General features: G+C 43.7%; 1 protein-coding gene across 1 annotated transcript in view; it reads right to left on the bottom strand.

Annotated features, from left to right (window-relative positions):
- Positions 1-3,651: 3,651 nt before the first annotated feature.
- The window catches only part of LOC108804965 (galectin-4-like), a 29,486-nt gene continuing 17,844 nt past the window's right edge, over positions 3,652-15,293 (bottom strand). The window contains exons 3-7 of the mRNA XM_018576901.1: positions 13,164-13,368; positions 11,019-11,177; positions 7,913-7,995; positions 4,713-4,878; positions 3,652-3,827 (exon numbers count right to left, since the gene is read on the bottom strand). Of these exons, the coding sequence (XP_018432403.1) occupies positions 3,681-3,827; positions 4,713-4,878; positions 7,913-7,995; positions 11,019-11,177; positions 13,164-13,368 (760 nt within the window). The 3' untranslated portion in view covers positions 3,652-3,680. The remainder of the gene's footprint in view (positions 3,828-4,712; positions 4,879-7,912; positions 7,996-11,018; positions 11,178-13,163; positions 13,369-15,293) is intronic.

The following is a 15,293-nucleotide window of genomic DNA, read 5'->3' as shown; positions in this document are numbered from 1 at the left end:
TTTTTGAAGACCTTTCACTGGTCATCCAACCAGCTGTCTCAAGTCAGAATGAATATCTGTGAATAAATTTGGTGAATGTCGCTCCATTCCACATAATCTGTTAGTCGCAACCAGGTGTTGATTTCATTTGTATAATCGGAGCTAGCAGGTGTTATTAACCCGCCAGAGAGAGGTGTTAAAACAGGGTTGTATGTGGCAGACAATAGATGCCTCACCCCTCCCACCTCTATTCAAGCTTGGCTTCTCCATTCTCAAAAGATGTATGCGCGGTTCCAAAACACTCCGCCGGTGGTAAGGTAAGTAGGAAGTGTCTCAGCTGGTACGCTTTCCATTGATCCAAACCAAAAATTCCGGCGGGATCGGTAAGAGATGCCATGGAGGGCCACGTATTCCCATTAATAAAATGGGATGCCTGAAAGAGGTTTTTGGCGATCAGGGATCGGAAAGGGCCAAACAAGGTTCCCGGTGGAAAAGCAGGGTTACCTATAATTGGGTAGAGCGGGGAAGCCTCTCCAACCAAATGCCACCTGGTGAGCGCTCTCGAGCACACAGCCAAAGTAGCACCAACCAGTGGGTGAGTCGTAAGCGAGGGGGGAAGAGTCGAGGGACACCATGCCGCCCTGGCTAGGTGTAACATATGCATACGGCTTTTCTCTGGTGGGGAGACATGGGGGTCGCTCCAGGGACTATAGTCCGTCTATGGTTCATTATGCGATGGGGTAGGGCGTTGGGGCCCACGCTCCCTGTGAGTCGGGTGGATCCGCCCCGATGAGCGATCCAATGGATGGTAGCGAGCGTGGTTCGGAGCACATGGCGGACGTCCAGCAGCACGGGCACTTCCTGTGGGGGACCAGCCCCATGCTGTGGAGGGAGGCAGCTGTATATGCTGCTGTTGAGCCCAGTCCTCGTCCTCTGCCTGCCAGGGCTCCGTCTCCTCCGGTCTCCCGTCCCTCTGTGTCACCAGAGTCGGGGTGGGAGGGGCCAAATCCGCCGTACGTGGAGCGGCGTCCGGCGGCCCCGTTAATACTGGAGAGCGGTGCAGGGAAGGCCTTCTCCCCTCCGAGTCCCGATCGGAGGAAGGGGGCATCTGCGGGTCCCGTTGCCGGGACACTTGACTGCTCCCCGGAGACCGGAGCTCTGTCTCCTCAGGCCTCTTGGAGTGAGGAGTCTCTCAGAGAGGGGTGGGAGGAGCTAAGTCCGGCCGCTGCTGAGTAGCGTCAGGCGGCCCCTTAGATACTGCAGGATGGCGCGATGGAGGCCTCCGATCATCCGGGCTAGAGGTCCCTTCAAACAGGCGGTGGAAAGCCGATTTAGGGGTCGACTTGCGCCCCTTCTGCTTGCCCTTCTTGGACATATGGTGAGTTGCCTGGAACGTGGGCTAGGGTGCCTGTTATGTAGATGCTGTGTCCGGAGATGGAGCTGTCCACTTCCTCACACGGCCATTGCCAAGCCACGCCCCCGGCTTCTCCATTTTTACATAAATGGCCTCTTTCACACCTCTTTTAAAACAGTCCTCCTCCCTGTCTAGGATGCGTACTTGACTGTCTTCAAAGGACTGACCTTTTTTCCTTTAGATGTAAGCATACTGCCGAATCCAGACCAGAGGGTTTGGCTCTTCTATGCTGTGCCATATGCTGGTGTCGCTGCTGTTTTGTTTCACCAACATTTTTTTTTGTACAAGTCATTCTGAATTGAGAAAGCTGGTCGGATGTCCAGTGAAATGTACGTAAGAAAAATACAGCAAGTCCAGTTGCCTTGACTTATTTTCTACAGATATACCATGACCTGAATGAATGAGAACCTTCAGAGACACATACAAGCATAGGAAGAACCTACAAACTCCATTCAGTGTGTCTAGTGGGAATTAAACCTGAGGCCCCAGCACTGGTAGACTGCTCATTGAATGGACGCCACATTGGCACAGCGAGCCTCAGGCATTAAACGCACTGTAATTTTCAGAATAGAAGGTTCATTTCTAAAATTGATCACCCTTCCCCATGCTCATGTGTCAGTTAAATTGCAGTTCCACTTCTTACCCCAGTGTGCATGTGCAGGAATGAAACGAAGAATTGGGCATGCTTTTGGAGGAATGGCTGCACAGCTCTAGATAGGGCTGCCCAGTAAAGATGGGGGATGAAGGTAAGTATTGGACCAGGTAAGATGTGATCAGTGGGGTGGGAGCATACCTTGAAGGACAACTTGCACCAAAGATTTCAGGTACAGGCTCAAATGTACATACATAACTGAATCATCAGAGCACTTGCTCATCCCCTTCTTGCTATCTTCAGTCTGCTCTGGCCAAAGTTTTAAATAGAAAGAGTCGGAAGGTAAACAGTTTCTGCTATGGGCTCTATTTTTCTAAATCCCATTATTATGCTCTGTATATCCAGTGTCATGCTATTGTTTTAAAGCAGGGGCAGGCAACCTCGGCACTCCAGCTGCAAAAAAATGAAACCCCAGGCAGCATTGTCAGCCATGCCTGAGATCCCCTCCACTGGACTTCAGAACACCTCCCCTTATGTTACATCATAGCCCAGCAGGGAAGAACTCAGGCATAGCTGGCAACACTGCTTGAATTTTTAGTGCAGCAGAGGCAGCTTTGTATGGCCATAACAGGAAGTTAGGAGCTCACCAGATTCCTGGCAGGATCAACAGTGTTTTTAAAGAGACAAAACATAAGAATACATGTACTGCATATGTTTTTTTCTTAAATTAGCCCAGACACACAAGTTAGGTTTTAGATGAAGGGGTGTTCAGACTAGACGCATGCTAAAATGACCCATTGTAGCGTGCGGGCTAGTGTCCGTTGTGTACCGGCGGTGGGGAATTGACGGGCGTGGATGGTGGTGTAAAAGTGAGGTTTTATTGTTGTCTGTGTCCTTGTTGGAAAGTTGTTGTCATCATTTGCTGTTCTGAAAGGAAGTGATGGGAAATCATCCCAACAGGGACACATATGGCAATAAAACATCTGACAGATTTCTAACCCTTCCCCACAATATTCAAAAATGTTTATTTGTAAAACAAAAAGTTTATAGGCAGTAAAATAAATGTATAAACTATCAGTTTAAAGAGCAACTGAAGCCAAAACTTTATTGTTAGTTTTGGATAGGGTAGAAAAGGACACAGATGGCAATCACAAAAGCTGACAGAGGTTATAGCCCTCCCTTACTCCATCCAAACTATCCAAAAAAAAAAAAGTTTTGGCTTCAGTTATACTTTAAAAATACAACAAGACAAAAAAAAAAAACTTTGACGGAGCATGAGGAGGCCTTCCCTAATAAAAAAAAATTAATTTGATAGTTCTTAGTTTCTACCCAAGTGGTTTTCCCCCCTTTTTAACTGCAATGGAGGAGTGTTAATGTTAGTGGCAGACATGCAGCTATTAGGGGTACACATGTAGACTGTCACAGTATTACTGTCATCCCTCCCTGTAAGTATTTGGGTGATTCATGTGTCCAGGGGATGTGATGTCCTCTTTCTGGATGTATCAAGGCTTCTTTCCCCTCATATTCTACAATCAACATGCCCAGGCTAAAGATTCGTCATGAATGCAACAGACATCTCTGTTTTATATAAAGTAATAACTGAATTTTATTTATTGAGGATTAGGTTTGGTGATCAGGATTCAATCTTGGTAACTGGTGACGTGAATTTTATGAGGTGGCTGGCTGAAGACTTCATTAGAAGAAGGCATAAAAAACTTTTACTTCTCCATCCACTTCCAGGGTGTCCACTTGTGCTAAGTTAAACATACGGTAATCAAAGTCAAAAGAGTGACTTCCATTTATAAAGACCTCGAATTTCTTCTCCGTAGCGCGAATAGAAATCTGGAAGAAAAAAATATATCTAATAATGAACATGGACAGTTTTCTGATTAAAGTCCTTACAACAGTAACAAAAAGCATGCATTTTGGACAGTCTATGACCAACCACCTGTTGGTGAATTACAGCTCTCACCATGGCGTCACCATTAGCAGTTGGCAGGTTGTCCAACCTTGATTCAGGTGTCACAACAAATACCAGACACACCTTCTTAAATCTGATAGTTCCCCGTTCACACCATAGGCGTTTGTGGCTCGTATTTGTCAGCATGGAAAAGTTCCACACAGGAAATGCTATTGATTTCTATAGTCCTGGTTCACGTCTCAGCATAGCGTCACGCTGAGAAAAAAAGCCGGTCGCTGGAGAAAAGTACATGAGCTTCTTTTTTTGGGCAGATCAGCGCGATTAGGAATAGAAAAAAGGGTCACATCGCACTGATCTTCCCAAAAAGAGGAGCAAACTTACAGGCTTGTGCAGAACTTTTCCCGTGCTGACAAATACGAGCTACAAACACAGGCGGTGTGAACGGGGACTAATTGTGTAGCATCAGAGCCTGCACCAGCTGCAGTGGTGACCAAGCCATAGGAACTGACTTGCAACTTCCTACTGCAACTTTGACTCACCTTCTCCTCACCCACCACCCATATCCTTATAGTCAATGTTTAGGCTACTTGACAGGCAGCTCTATAGCATCTGAACAGCCATGCCTTTCCAACAAATGTCTTTTAATCTAAAAATACTTTCATCTTTGGCTTTCCTAAAACAGAATTCAGCTTGTTGTCAGTTCACTCTATAGACTACTCAGAACTGTATGGTCATATTCCAAATGGACGTTGCTGCACCACCCCAAGAAGATCACCCTGTGCTGATTATATTGCCCGGCAACTTACCTCAAAGTTGTCACCCTGCTTAAGTGGGTTTTTGGCAATCTGTTTATCTTCTTGTCCCCAGGTGCCATTGATAAAGCTGTTCCTGACCAGAGTACCTTTGTTAAAACGTGGGTTTAGATGAAATGCAATTTCATTGCTGAATGCAGCTTTGAGGTTTATAACAAAGCTGTAGATAGAACAAAAAAAATTAGCTTGATTTCAAAATTAAAAGGATTTTCTGTTTTCAGTAGATATACATTAAAAAACTAAGTTGGACATGTGACTGTTCTCTGGCCAATCAGGTGTTTTTTTTTGGGTAGGGGGGGGACTGTTGGGGTTGCAATGGCATTACAGGTAGAGTCATGTGACTTCATGTTGTGGAGTAGAGAGAGTCGATGAGAGCACGCAGTGTCAAAACGAAAAAAAACAAAAAACAATTACCATATTTTTTGCTTCATAAGACACACTTTTTCCCCCCCAAAAGGCGTAAATGTCTGTACGTCTTATGGAGCGAATGTGTGAGAGCTGAGGCGGCGGGGCTGACAGTGTACCCAGGGGTGTGGAATTCCTGATGCCCGGGACATGCAGTTTCAGGGGCCGGGCGAGTAGTTTTTTTTTGTACATTTAGCCCTGCTCCGGACAAGCAGAGTTAAATGTATAGTGTGGAGCCGCCGATCGTTTTTCATACAAGTGATCTGATTAGATCACTTGTATGAAAGGAGCAGCGGCGATCCTGTCCGCCCCCCTCCCCCGCCGCGGTTTTCGGGGTCCCCCGCTCCTCAGGGGGACCTGTGACCACGGCATAGGAGCTCACCATAGAGCCTGTAGAGCAGACGAAAAACGTCCATTCTTTGTCTGCTCTGTGTGATCACTGAGACCGTGGCGGTGTAATCACGGCACCACCTGTCTCAGCTGTCAGGAACTACACAGAACCCTACCCTCCCTAGGTGCGTCTTATGGTCAGGTGTGTCTTATAGAGCGAAAAATACGGTAAGTTAATGTATAATTAACCCCATCCGCATAGATCCAAAATGAAAATTCACATCGTTCCGAAATGAAAATTCGGATGGATCCAAAATAACGAGTCAAATCAAAATTTGGATCCAAAATCCGTAAAACTAAAGAAATAAAAATCAGAATCGGTCCGAAATGAAACAATTTTTTTTGCGGGGTTACATGGCTAATAAACATTTAATACTAGGTGCACCTATGTCAAAGGGTTCCTAGAGCACTGTTGGTATTTAAAAGAAAGAATGCAGTAGAATCTATTTTCCTCTCTGTCCCCTATTGAAACCTTAGGGGATGCCTACTGAAAACAGTAAGGGGGAGGAATCAGTGCTCTGACATTCCACTGTGCATACATTTCAACTTGTGCTACTGAGCTCTGTAAATGGCAGGATTCTTTCAACAAAGCTAAGAGGGATAGACATAGAAACCTGTGAAAAGTAGCGGAATGCTCCATATGCTGGCTCTATGAACATAGAAAATATTCATATGCAGTATTACACATTTACATGCCTAAAATATATATGCAAAACCAGTGTCTTTTACACTAATTCAGTGGATTCAGCAAAACATGTTTTTATTGGAGATATAAAATACAATCATTTATCCATTCACCATTTCTTGTATAATCAAAAGGTGTAGGTCATATACAGGGATGTTTAAAAATAATATTTTACATCAGTAAAGAAGATAAACTCAATGTAAACAATCCCAATATCGCTGTGCATGGGGGAAGCCTTTTTTTGTCTCACTGCTAATCAAAAACAATAGACTTTATGCACTAATGATTGGTAGCTGGAGACCATGTGATCTAGGCTGCCTACCTCTAGGCAGAGCACTGATGAGTACAGTTGTTTCTATTCATGTTATGCAAGAGGTAATTTTTTTAACCGAAGATAAATAATGTGATGTAATGTGATATGGTGATACTAATATAGAATTCAGATTCATGTAATGTACGATTTTTTATTAAAGACAGACCCAGAGAGACTTGCAGAGGGGCTGCATGACTGGGGGGAGGAATAGTCCCTGGAGAAGGGGTTCTCGGATCAAACAGTTGTTAAGAGTATGTATTTGTATATTATTTTGTTTATTACTTTGGTTATTGTTAAAGTTGGTTTGGTTAATAAAAGTGCTGCTGTGGCCATTTAAATCCATGTTGCACAGTCTGTGTGTTTATTGGGGGTTTTTAACAGAGGGATGTAATCAACGAATCCATCAGTCATGAAGATACTTTAACTGTAATTTATTGTTAGTGATTTAACTTCAGAATTATAGTAAAAAAAATACTCTAAAAATTCAAGTTGGAGCTGATGAATATCGATTTCAGGTATTATTCTTGGCAACAAGTGAAAGCCATCAGTCAGTGTCTAATGCTATGAAGCCAACACAGCCACTATTTACTCCACTGCAACTATTATCCAGAAACACCCTACAAGGTCATTGGTAATGTGCTTCCTGAAGCCTACGCTGTTTAACTTCCTTTTCTGCTTCCTGATCAACAATCATATTTAATATTCCAAGGTAGGTCTGAATTAGATTGGTGGCACTGAAAAACTTAGGGGGTTATTCACTCGGCTGCCGAAGGCCGTTCGGCTATTCACTTCGGCCCTGTACGGCTGATTTCAGCTGTACATCGGCTAAAATCATCCGTACATTGGCTGTCTTCGGTCAGCCGAACATACTCTGCAGCTATGTCATCTCCCCGCTTCGGCTGTGACTACGACTCAACCGAGCCGAAGCATGTCTGAGCCTGACATGACAATAGCCTGTACAGTAGCCCTTCAGTTTAGTCCCAGTCCCAGCGGCTGAAGGATCAGCCGAAGCTACAGCTAGATCCTTCGGCTCCTTTGTGAATAAGCCTCTTAGTAGTAGTCCTATTTTTAGACGTTCTGTATGTGAGCGGCAGCAAGAAGTCTTCAGTAGGTGTATTTCAAGAGCTCCTCAACCTGATTCTGCATGTAATGTCCACCTTAGCCTCAGTTTTGCTTTGAATTGGAACAAAGCTCAAATCCTCACATTTAGCAATCTAATACCACAATCTCATTCACATATAGAAGCTCTGACCCTGGATTGTTGAACAGTGCGAACAATGCGAGAGCACAGCCTAGTTCTGAAGAGCTAAAACCTATGAGGTCACTTTGTTTTGTGTGACAAGTTCATTTTTGTTTTAGCAGACCATTCTCCCCGGAGTTTAGTAGGAGATTGCTTCTTACTTTTTTCCAGTTGCGATCCCTTTCACAACCACAGAGCGCTTTGGTATCATTCCTCCATTGATGAACCCTTTGAATGGGAGTGTCTAAAATGGACAAAAGTCTCATTGTAAAAGATGAGTATAAAAACAAGAGGAAATAACAAGTATGTAAGGTGTCCATGGTAAACAAATCAGATGCTTGTTTTCTTTCTGTCATTTCTGGTAGGAGTATAGTGATTGGAATTTGAATGGTTGTCCATATATACAATATGGACACTTTTGTGTTGCAAGTGAGAAAATATACCATACTTGGTATGAGCTTGATATTATATGGTTAAAAATAAATTTAGATACTTACTGGAAGTATGGCTGGAGGTCCCATTATGGGCTAAAGGATAAAACAGAGAGAGGAGAACACGAGTGAAGAAAACAATAAAACAAAACAAAATCATAAGCGTGCGCAGCCTATCGCATTAGGGTGTGCACACAAAAGTACAAACACACATGTATTGTGGCAGTGTAAGCCAATGCCACGGTGGAGGATGGCGACCTTGGCACCCAGGACTCTCAGTCAAAGGGGCTGAGAGGGTCCAGAAAGTAAAGCATGTTATTAGGAAGAACCTGGCTTTTCAGGTTCTTCCAGGTTTTCCTAAATGTAGCTGGGATCTGGAGCTCTGGAGATCTCTTAAGGTGCCCATACACCTTACGATTATCGTACGATAATCGTATGCGATCGACTTTTCGAACGATTATATATATATATATAGAGAGAGAGAGAGAGAGAGAGCGAGGGAGAGAGACAGCCAGGAGAGAGAGGAGAGATAGCGAGCAACACATCTCCTTGAAGCTGAACCCCTGTGTCCTTCAAGACTTAACTGCACCCTGTGTTTCGAAAAACCCTCCATGTCCCATCCCTCCACTATGCACTCAAGTAGGAACACCAGGACCCCATGGTTGCCCCTGTCTGCCTGACATCTTGTGTTCGGCTTGTGTTCGGCTTTCAGCTGGTCAGAAACCCGGACACAGCACATACAGGACTCAAAACCTGAACTGTCCATGTGAATCCCAGACAGGTAGCAACCCTATGTATCTCTGAGCCAGTCACAGATAAATCTTTGTGATCTCCACCAGCTCAGTGACTAAAACCACGGCGCCCGCTTTTGCGGGTTTAGTGTTGCGCTCGGGGTGAGTAGGGTGTTCACGCCTATGCACAAAATGTACCTTTATCTGACAATACTTACAATAAGCTGAGCTTGCATAGGTGACATCAGAAGACTCTGCAACAGAAATATAGTCATTAGCATCTACCACCTACCAGTGTTGTCCATAACAATCAGTCAGATTCTATCACAAGTTTTGTAACCTGCACTAAAAATAATGTCAGTTGCTATGGGCAAGAAAAAGATAGTCTTATAGAGCAGTAGAGAGGGTACTGGCACACAATTAGGTAGTATCAACCAACTTTGGCGCTACTCAAGCATTATATGAATATCAATGCTGAGATGAGGCATCACGGCAACTCAAAAAATAAAGAAATATCTAGAAATGTTAATTGTAATTAAGCAGTACCCTGAAAGACATACCTTTTGTCTTTAGTTCCTCCTAAAAAATAGCAGGGAGCTTCCTGTGTCTTGAGCCAAATAACTGTATATTTGCAGTGTGAGATCATCCAAGGCACTGCTGCCTCGGTCTGTTAGGGCCTGTGTTGATGAGCTTTGGGTTTGTGTCGGTGGCATTTGTTTCAGACACATCTGGGATCATTCAGAATTAATTGACAACTGTATTTGACCTGCTTCTGACCTGATTGGAGCCGGTTTTGCATTGCCATAGACTCGTTTGGGAATGCAAAACCCACCTGATGCATACAAAACCCTGTCGACACAGGCCCTAAAGGTTCAGCGGGGCGGGCTTTCGATGATCGCAAGTACGATCTGCCCGTCCAAGATGGGCAGATCGTACAAGCTTTCAATGAGCTTACGACCATCGCAAGTCTTAGGAGATTTTAAATGAGATTTGATGATATCACTACTGTGCTGCTCACTGTTCTCCTTGCTGGAGAGAAAGATGTACCTGAGGACCTGCAGTGCAAGGATCTCCCTGCTTTTGATTAATTTATTCTTTGGAACGGTGCTTTCTGAACCTCATCTGCTGCTGCTTGATTATTCCCCCACCAGTTGTTGGGGGAGCTCTGACAAGTGAAAGTAAAGACCCTCTTCTCTACCTAAATGGCTGCCTCGACACAGAGACATGCTGTGGGACAAGACATAGGAAGTAAGTAATGGGGATTAGATCAGCTGCAGTCAGAGACTCTAAAGGCAATACTGATAACCAGTCCTTTGTCCTCTGCTTGCCTTTTTAGGCCTTAGCTTCCACAGTTCAGATCCTCTTTAAACATAACATAGCTAACCACAATTCTTTTGTGGATTTAGGCAAAGTATCCGGACGGGCCAACTGGCCAAATATGACGAGTAAGTTCAGTGATTTTCCCGAATTGCGGACTGGCTGGGTACGGGTCTAATGTGAGCATGAATGAATCCCAACCCTTTTTGTCAGAATTCTGTTATAATTATGCATAATTTTGCATTAACACATAATTCTGATATATTATCAAAGAATTTTAAGATTCTGTCTCAGAATTATTATTTTGTCCCCTTGGACCCTGTGCTCGTATTGAAAGCATGCTCACCTTACAGCATTTTTTTTCACAGGTGCGTAAAACTTTTGCACAATACTATACATATACTACAACCCAGTCTGTAGCTAGATATTCATGTGTAAACACTCTGGCAGCTGCCTCATACAAGCTTGTTTTTGTCTATAAAGCGAATAGAAGAGGGCATTGGGCATACACCTCTCGGTGTTGGCTTATTTGGGGCGTGGGGAAAAGCTTTAAGCCTTTCAAATCTCTCTGGTCAATCTTTTGCCCCTAGAGGAGTTGGTTGGAGGCTTTGCTGTGTCCAAAGACATGATATTCTCATTTAATTTAACAAAACATTTTCAACCACGATCTCATGCCTCTAGTCGCCTGTAGACAGGAAAAAGTTGTGATAGGGATACAAAACAGATCAAAGTCTGGGAAACAAACTATTTATATTGGTTTCATCATGCCATTCCTAATTGGAATTCAGACAATGCCCATCAATGTTACTTACTCCCTTCGTTCCAGTACCAGCGCCAATGATGGCCAGGTGTTGGACGATAATATCTCCAGATACACTCAGCCACCTCACTTGTTCCAAAGGAATACGGTGTCCATACTCATAGAAACGTTCCCCATTGGCTGCCAGCTGCATAATGAGAAAAATACATGAAGGGTCACTCACTAACTAGAAATAATCTGTAAGCACTCTACAGACATGTGCGCCCGTTCATACATAGTTAAACCAGCCGGTGGTAGAACTGCTTGATCTGCTTCATCTGCTTGTGAAAATGGGAGTTGCATTTTTAAAGTGTTTGATAAAATGTGTTCCAAAGAGGTTTCAGCAGCTCTGACAAACTTTATTTTATATAAGACTATATTCATTTTTATGATGGGCGCAAAATGACCATGCTACTGATGAAGAGATTCTTCAGTTCAATCCCAGTTAAAGTCATTGGAATAGATATGCAGTCAGATGGGCATTATACTCACAACCAGGGCCGGATTTCCCCCAAGGTCAACTGAGGCCTGGCCTCGGGGCAGCAGGGAGTAGAAGGGCAGCAGGGGTGTGGAATTCCTATCTCCCAACGCACGGTGCATTCAGTCCTGGGCACCAGATGGGTAGTTGTTCTCTACATTTAGCCCTGCTTTTGACAAGCAGGGCTAAATGTAGAGCGGGGAAGCCACCACTTGTTTTGTACAAGTGATAAAAAAAATTAAATCCAACCCTGTGGCCCCCTGCCATCTGGGGGGGAAATTTGGTGTGGATTGGGGCACATTAACGAACCTGGCCTTGGGGCAGCAGAGAGAGAGTAAATCCGGCCCTGCTCACAACCTCCATTGTCATAGACTTACTTACACTTTTCTGTTAGCACGGTGTCTGAATATGTACCAATGGGCACCAGAGTTAGACATAGTGCACTCAGTAATCAGCAGTCACAGAGCTGGCTAGATACACTGCCTCTCTTCATCTGCAATACAAGTCTGTTTGAGGACACTTGTACTGTGAGGTGCGGTTGATATTTACATATACTAGCATAGAGCAACAGAGTAGAGCTGGCCAAACACTGCTCAAAATTTGAGAAGTGAGTGACCCAATTGGCACACTCTGTTCAACAAAAGATGATTTTTCATTTGACTTTTATCCAAGGAGGCGGCCCAAAGGGCATCTTGCATTAGAAGGCACTGTTTGTTTAAACATTTTACAAACCCTGACTGTTTTGCTTTGAAAACACACACACCCATCCACCAAACACATAGGGGTCTATTTATAAACAGTTTGCCATTCGCCCCATAAATCTCTGTAAACATTTGTTCTGTGTGAATAGAGGCAAAAATGAACATTCTTAGAATACTTTCTTTTCAGGCCGAAAAGATGGGGCAAATACCCCATTATGGCCACTAGATGGAGCCGATGATCATAGGGAAAAACATGCTTAGTTCCTATGCTCTTCAGCTCAGTTTAGTTGCTATAGTGTAGAATTACATCACAATACATTCAAACTTGAAAAAAAGTATATTAAGAATATTCGTTTTAGTATTCTTCACCTGAAACAAACGTTGACAGATATTCACTGAATTGTTTATAAATAGACATAATTGTAGATGACTGCCGCACTCCTTACCGAATGCCCCTTGTGCTGAAAGGTGGGTGCTGAAGCGACTGCGGATGGCGCAGCGCATCACAGTGTCTATCAGAAATGTCACCAGCACACCAATGAATGATGTCATAAATAAAACGTATTTTATTCACGCATATTGTCACATCAAAGATGCAACATCTTATAGGAAACGGTACTGTGTATGCAATGTGGTCTCTGGCGAAATGTTAGTCTTTTTTGACGCTTTAACTGATGCCTACAGTTATGTATCACTTATATGCTACTTTAATAAAAATTGTCAATTATAAAAAAAAAAGATGCAACATCTTGCGGCCACTCAGGGCCCCCTTCATCTTTTGTTAAACCTGATAAAGGGGACCCTGCGTGTGTGAATAAACGACGCTTTATTTTGGACATCATCCATTGGTGTGCTGGTGACATTACTGATGTTTATAAATAGACCCCATAGTCACTACCCCTTGAATTTCTTCCTAATTAAGTATGTATGGGTGGGAGGCCACAATTTATCTCACCAGGTAATTGTTCCGCGTTATCTCAAACATCATAGTGAAGACCTTTCCTGCCTTAAATGGCATGTCTTTTTTAATTTCCTCCTCCTGCCATTGCCCGCTCTGACGTGAGTTAAAGACACAGCGGTCACGACCGTCATACCGAGCGCTTACGTGGAAGGCAATGTCTGAGTCGTCACCTTCCAACGTGGTAAAGTTAACAGAAAACCTAAAGTAAAAGAAGATGAGAATGAAGAAGAAGGCTGTAGGAGAAGAATGGCACTCCTTCAATATGACTATTATGGGGAGTCAGTTTATTTCATGAGAATATGGACACAGAGGAAATAAGAAAGTGGTTGGACCTAGAAGAGAAAACATGGTAGTACATCAACATATACAAACAATTCTATGGATTTAGAATGCGTGTTAATTCAATAGTTATCTGTGATAAAGAGAAGAGATGGACACTGTGCCGGATTCTTCCAGTGGTGTGTGGAAGTAGACATGCGCGATTTGTTTCGTTCCAAATCAAAATTCGTATACATTTTCTGAAATTCGGGCATTCGGACACATCCGAATTTCCAAATCCCAATGCATCCGAATCCGAATTTTCATTACGTCAACATGGGAGCCATATACTGTATATACATATAATGCTAAAGCTGAGGTTCCTAGATCCGAATGGCATTCGTGATCCCAATTTCCGAATTGCATTCGGGAGCTCCAGAATGCCATTCAGGTCTGGAAGCCTCAGCTTTAGTAATATATGTATATGGCTCCCAGACCCGAATGGCATTCTGGAGCTCCCGAATGCAATTCAGAAATTCGGATCCCGAATGCCATTCGGGTCTAGGAGATTCAGCTTTAGTATTAATCTCTGTATATGGTTTTTTGTAGTATTCACAACGCATATTCGTAAACTCATCCGGAACTAACGAAAATTCGGATTTGATCCAAATCCGAAAACCGAATTGAATTTCGGATCTGAATCCCGAAATAATGAAACCTCCGAACCGAAAAACAAATTTTTCCGCAGCTTACATCTCTATTTGTAAGTATCATGAATAAGGCCTTCTCTTGTCCTCTGTGCTTCCATGATGTCTGTAGGTTAGGCTGGCTGTAGAAACAGGTCATGCTAATGAAGATTTATGCTTGCCATGTACATTACAATTTCACTTTGTACAGTCTCTACAATCTCCTTTAGATTTACCGAAACCTATGTAATGTAAAGGCCTAAGAAAACAAATTATTTATGGCTAATCCTGCAAGCCCACACGCTACATAGTTGTTAGTAGACCTAAAAGTGATTGCAGGGGCGTCCTGAAGCCGGGTGTCACCCAGTCATTAGACCGGGTGACACCTCCCCGTGTCGTCATCGCGCATGTGCAGCCATCTCATTGACGCCTACCGGCGGCCATCTTGATGATGGGCGCCGGCAGAGGGAGGAAGGGACGTTCACCCGGCGGCATGAGGTATGCATCCTCTCTCCTGACACTGTCGGACTCTCGGTCCATGACCGAGTACCCAACTTTTTAGAGGGGGTGGTTTTTTGTAGTATTCACAACGAATATTATTTTGGTGTCGCCTCTCCAATGGTGTCACCCGGGTGCGGGCCGCACCCACCTTGTGACGCCACTGGGTGATTGTAATATCAGACTGTAATGTCATTAGCTTTGAGCTAAGGACAGACTATCATCTCCTGCAAAAATAATGTGTTGAAGACATCTTCCAGTTGGTTGTAGTTCTAGGACTTGCTGCTGTGTAACAAGATACTCATCCAGTGAACTGAAGTGGCACATGTGCCGTCACTCTTCTCAAATCCTAACCCTCACCATCCATGTAACCTTGACCCCAAAATGTAAGCCTTAAAGTTGAACAATGAGCAAAATTATGTCAACAGTATGGAGACAGCAGCTTTTTGTTGTCTGTGTCCCCTGTATGTTCTATTACCTGTTGATCCTGCCAGTAGATTATTTTTCCACTTCCTTTAAAGTGGAATTAAACAGAATACTTGCACATTTTGGCACACTTCACCTGTGGGTTTTCTCTCCTCCGCAGTGCGAGGTCTCTGCTGCTGGCATCTTCTTTAGGCTGGGTTCACACCTAGGCGTATTGAATATGCGCGTTTGTCGCGCGTTTTTACAGCGTTTTGCG

The sequence above is a fragment of the Nanorana parkeri genome, unplaced genomic scaffold, assembly GCF_000935625.1.
Source record: "Nanorana parkeri isolate BGI_ZX_2015 unplaced genomic scaffold, ASM93562v1 scaffold80, whole genome shotgun sequence".
NCBI classification, from domain to species: domain Eukaryota; kingdom Metazoa; phylum Chordata; class Amphibia; order Anura; family Dicroglossidae; genus Nanorana; species Nanorana parkeri.
This window is presented reverse-complemented; position numbering and strand designations above follow the sequence as displayed.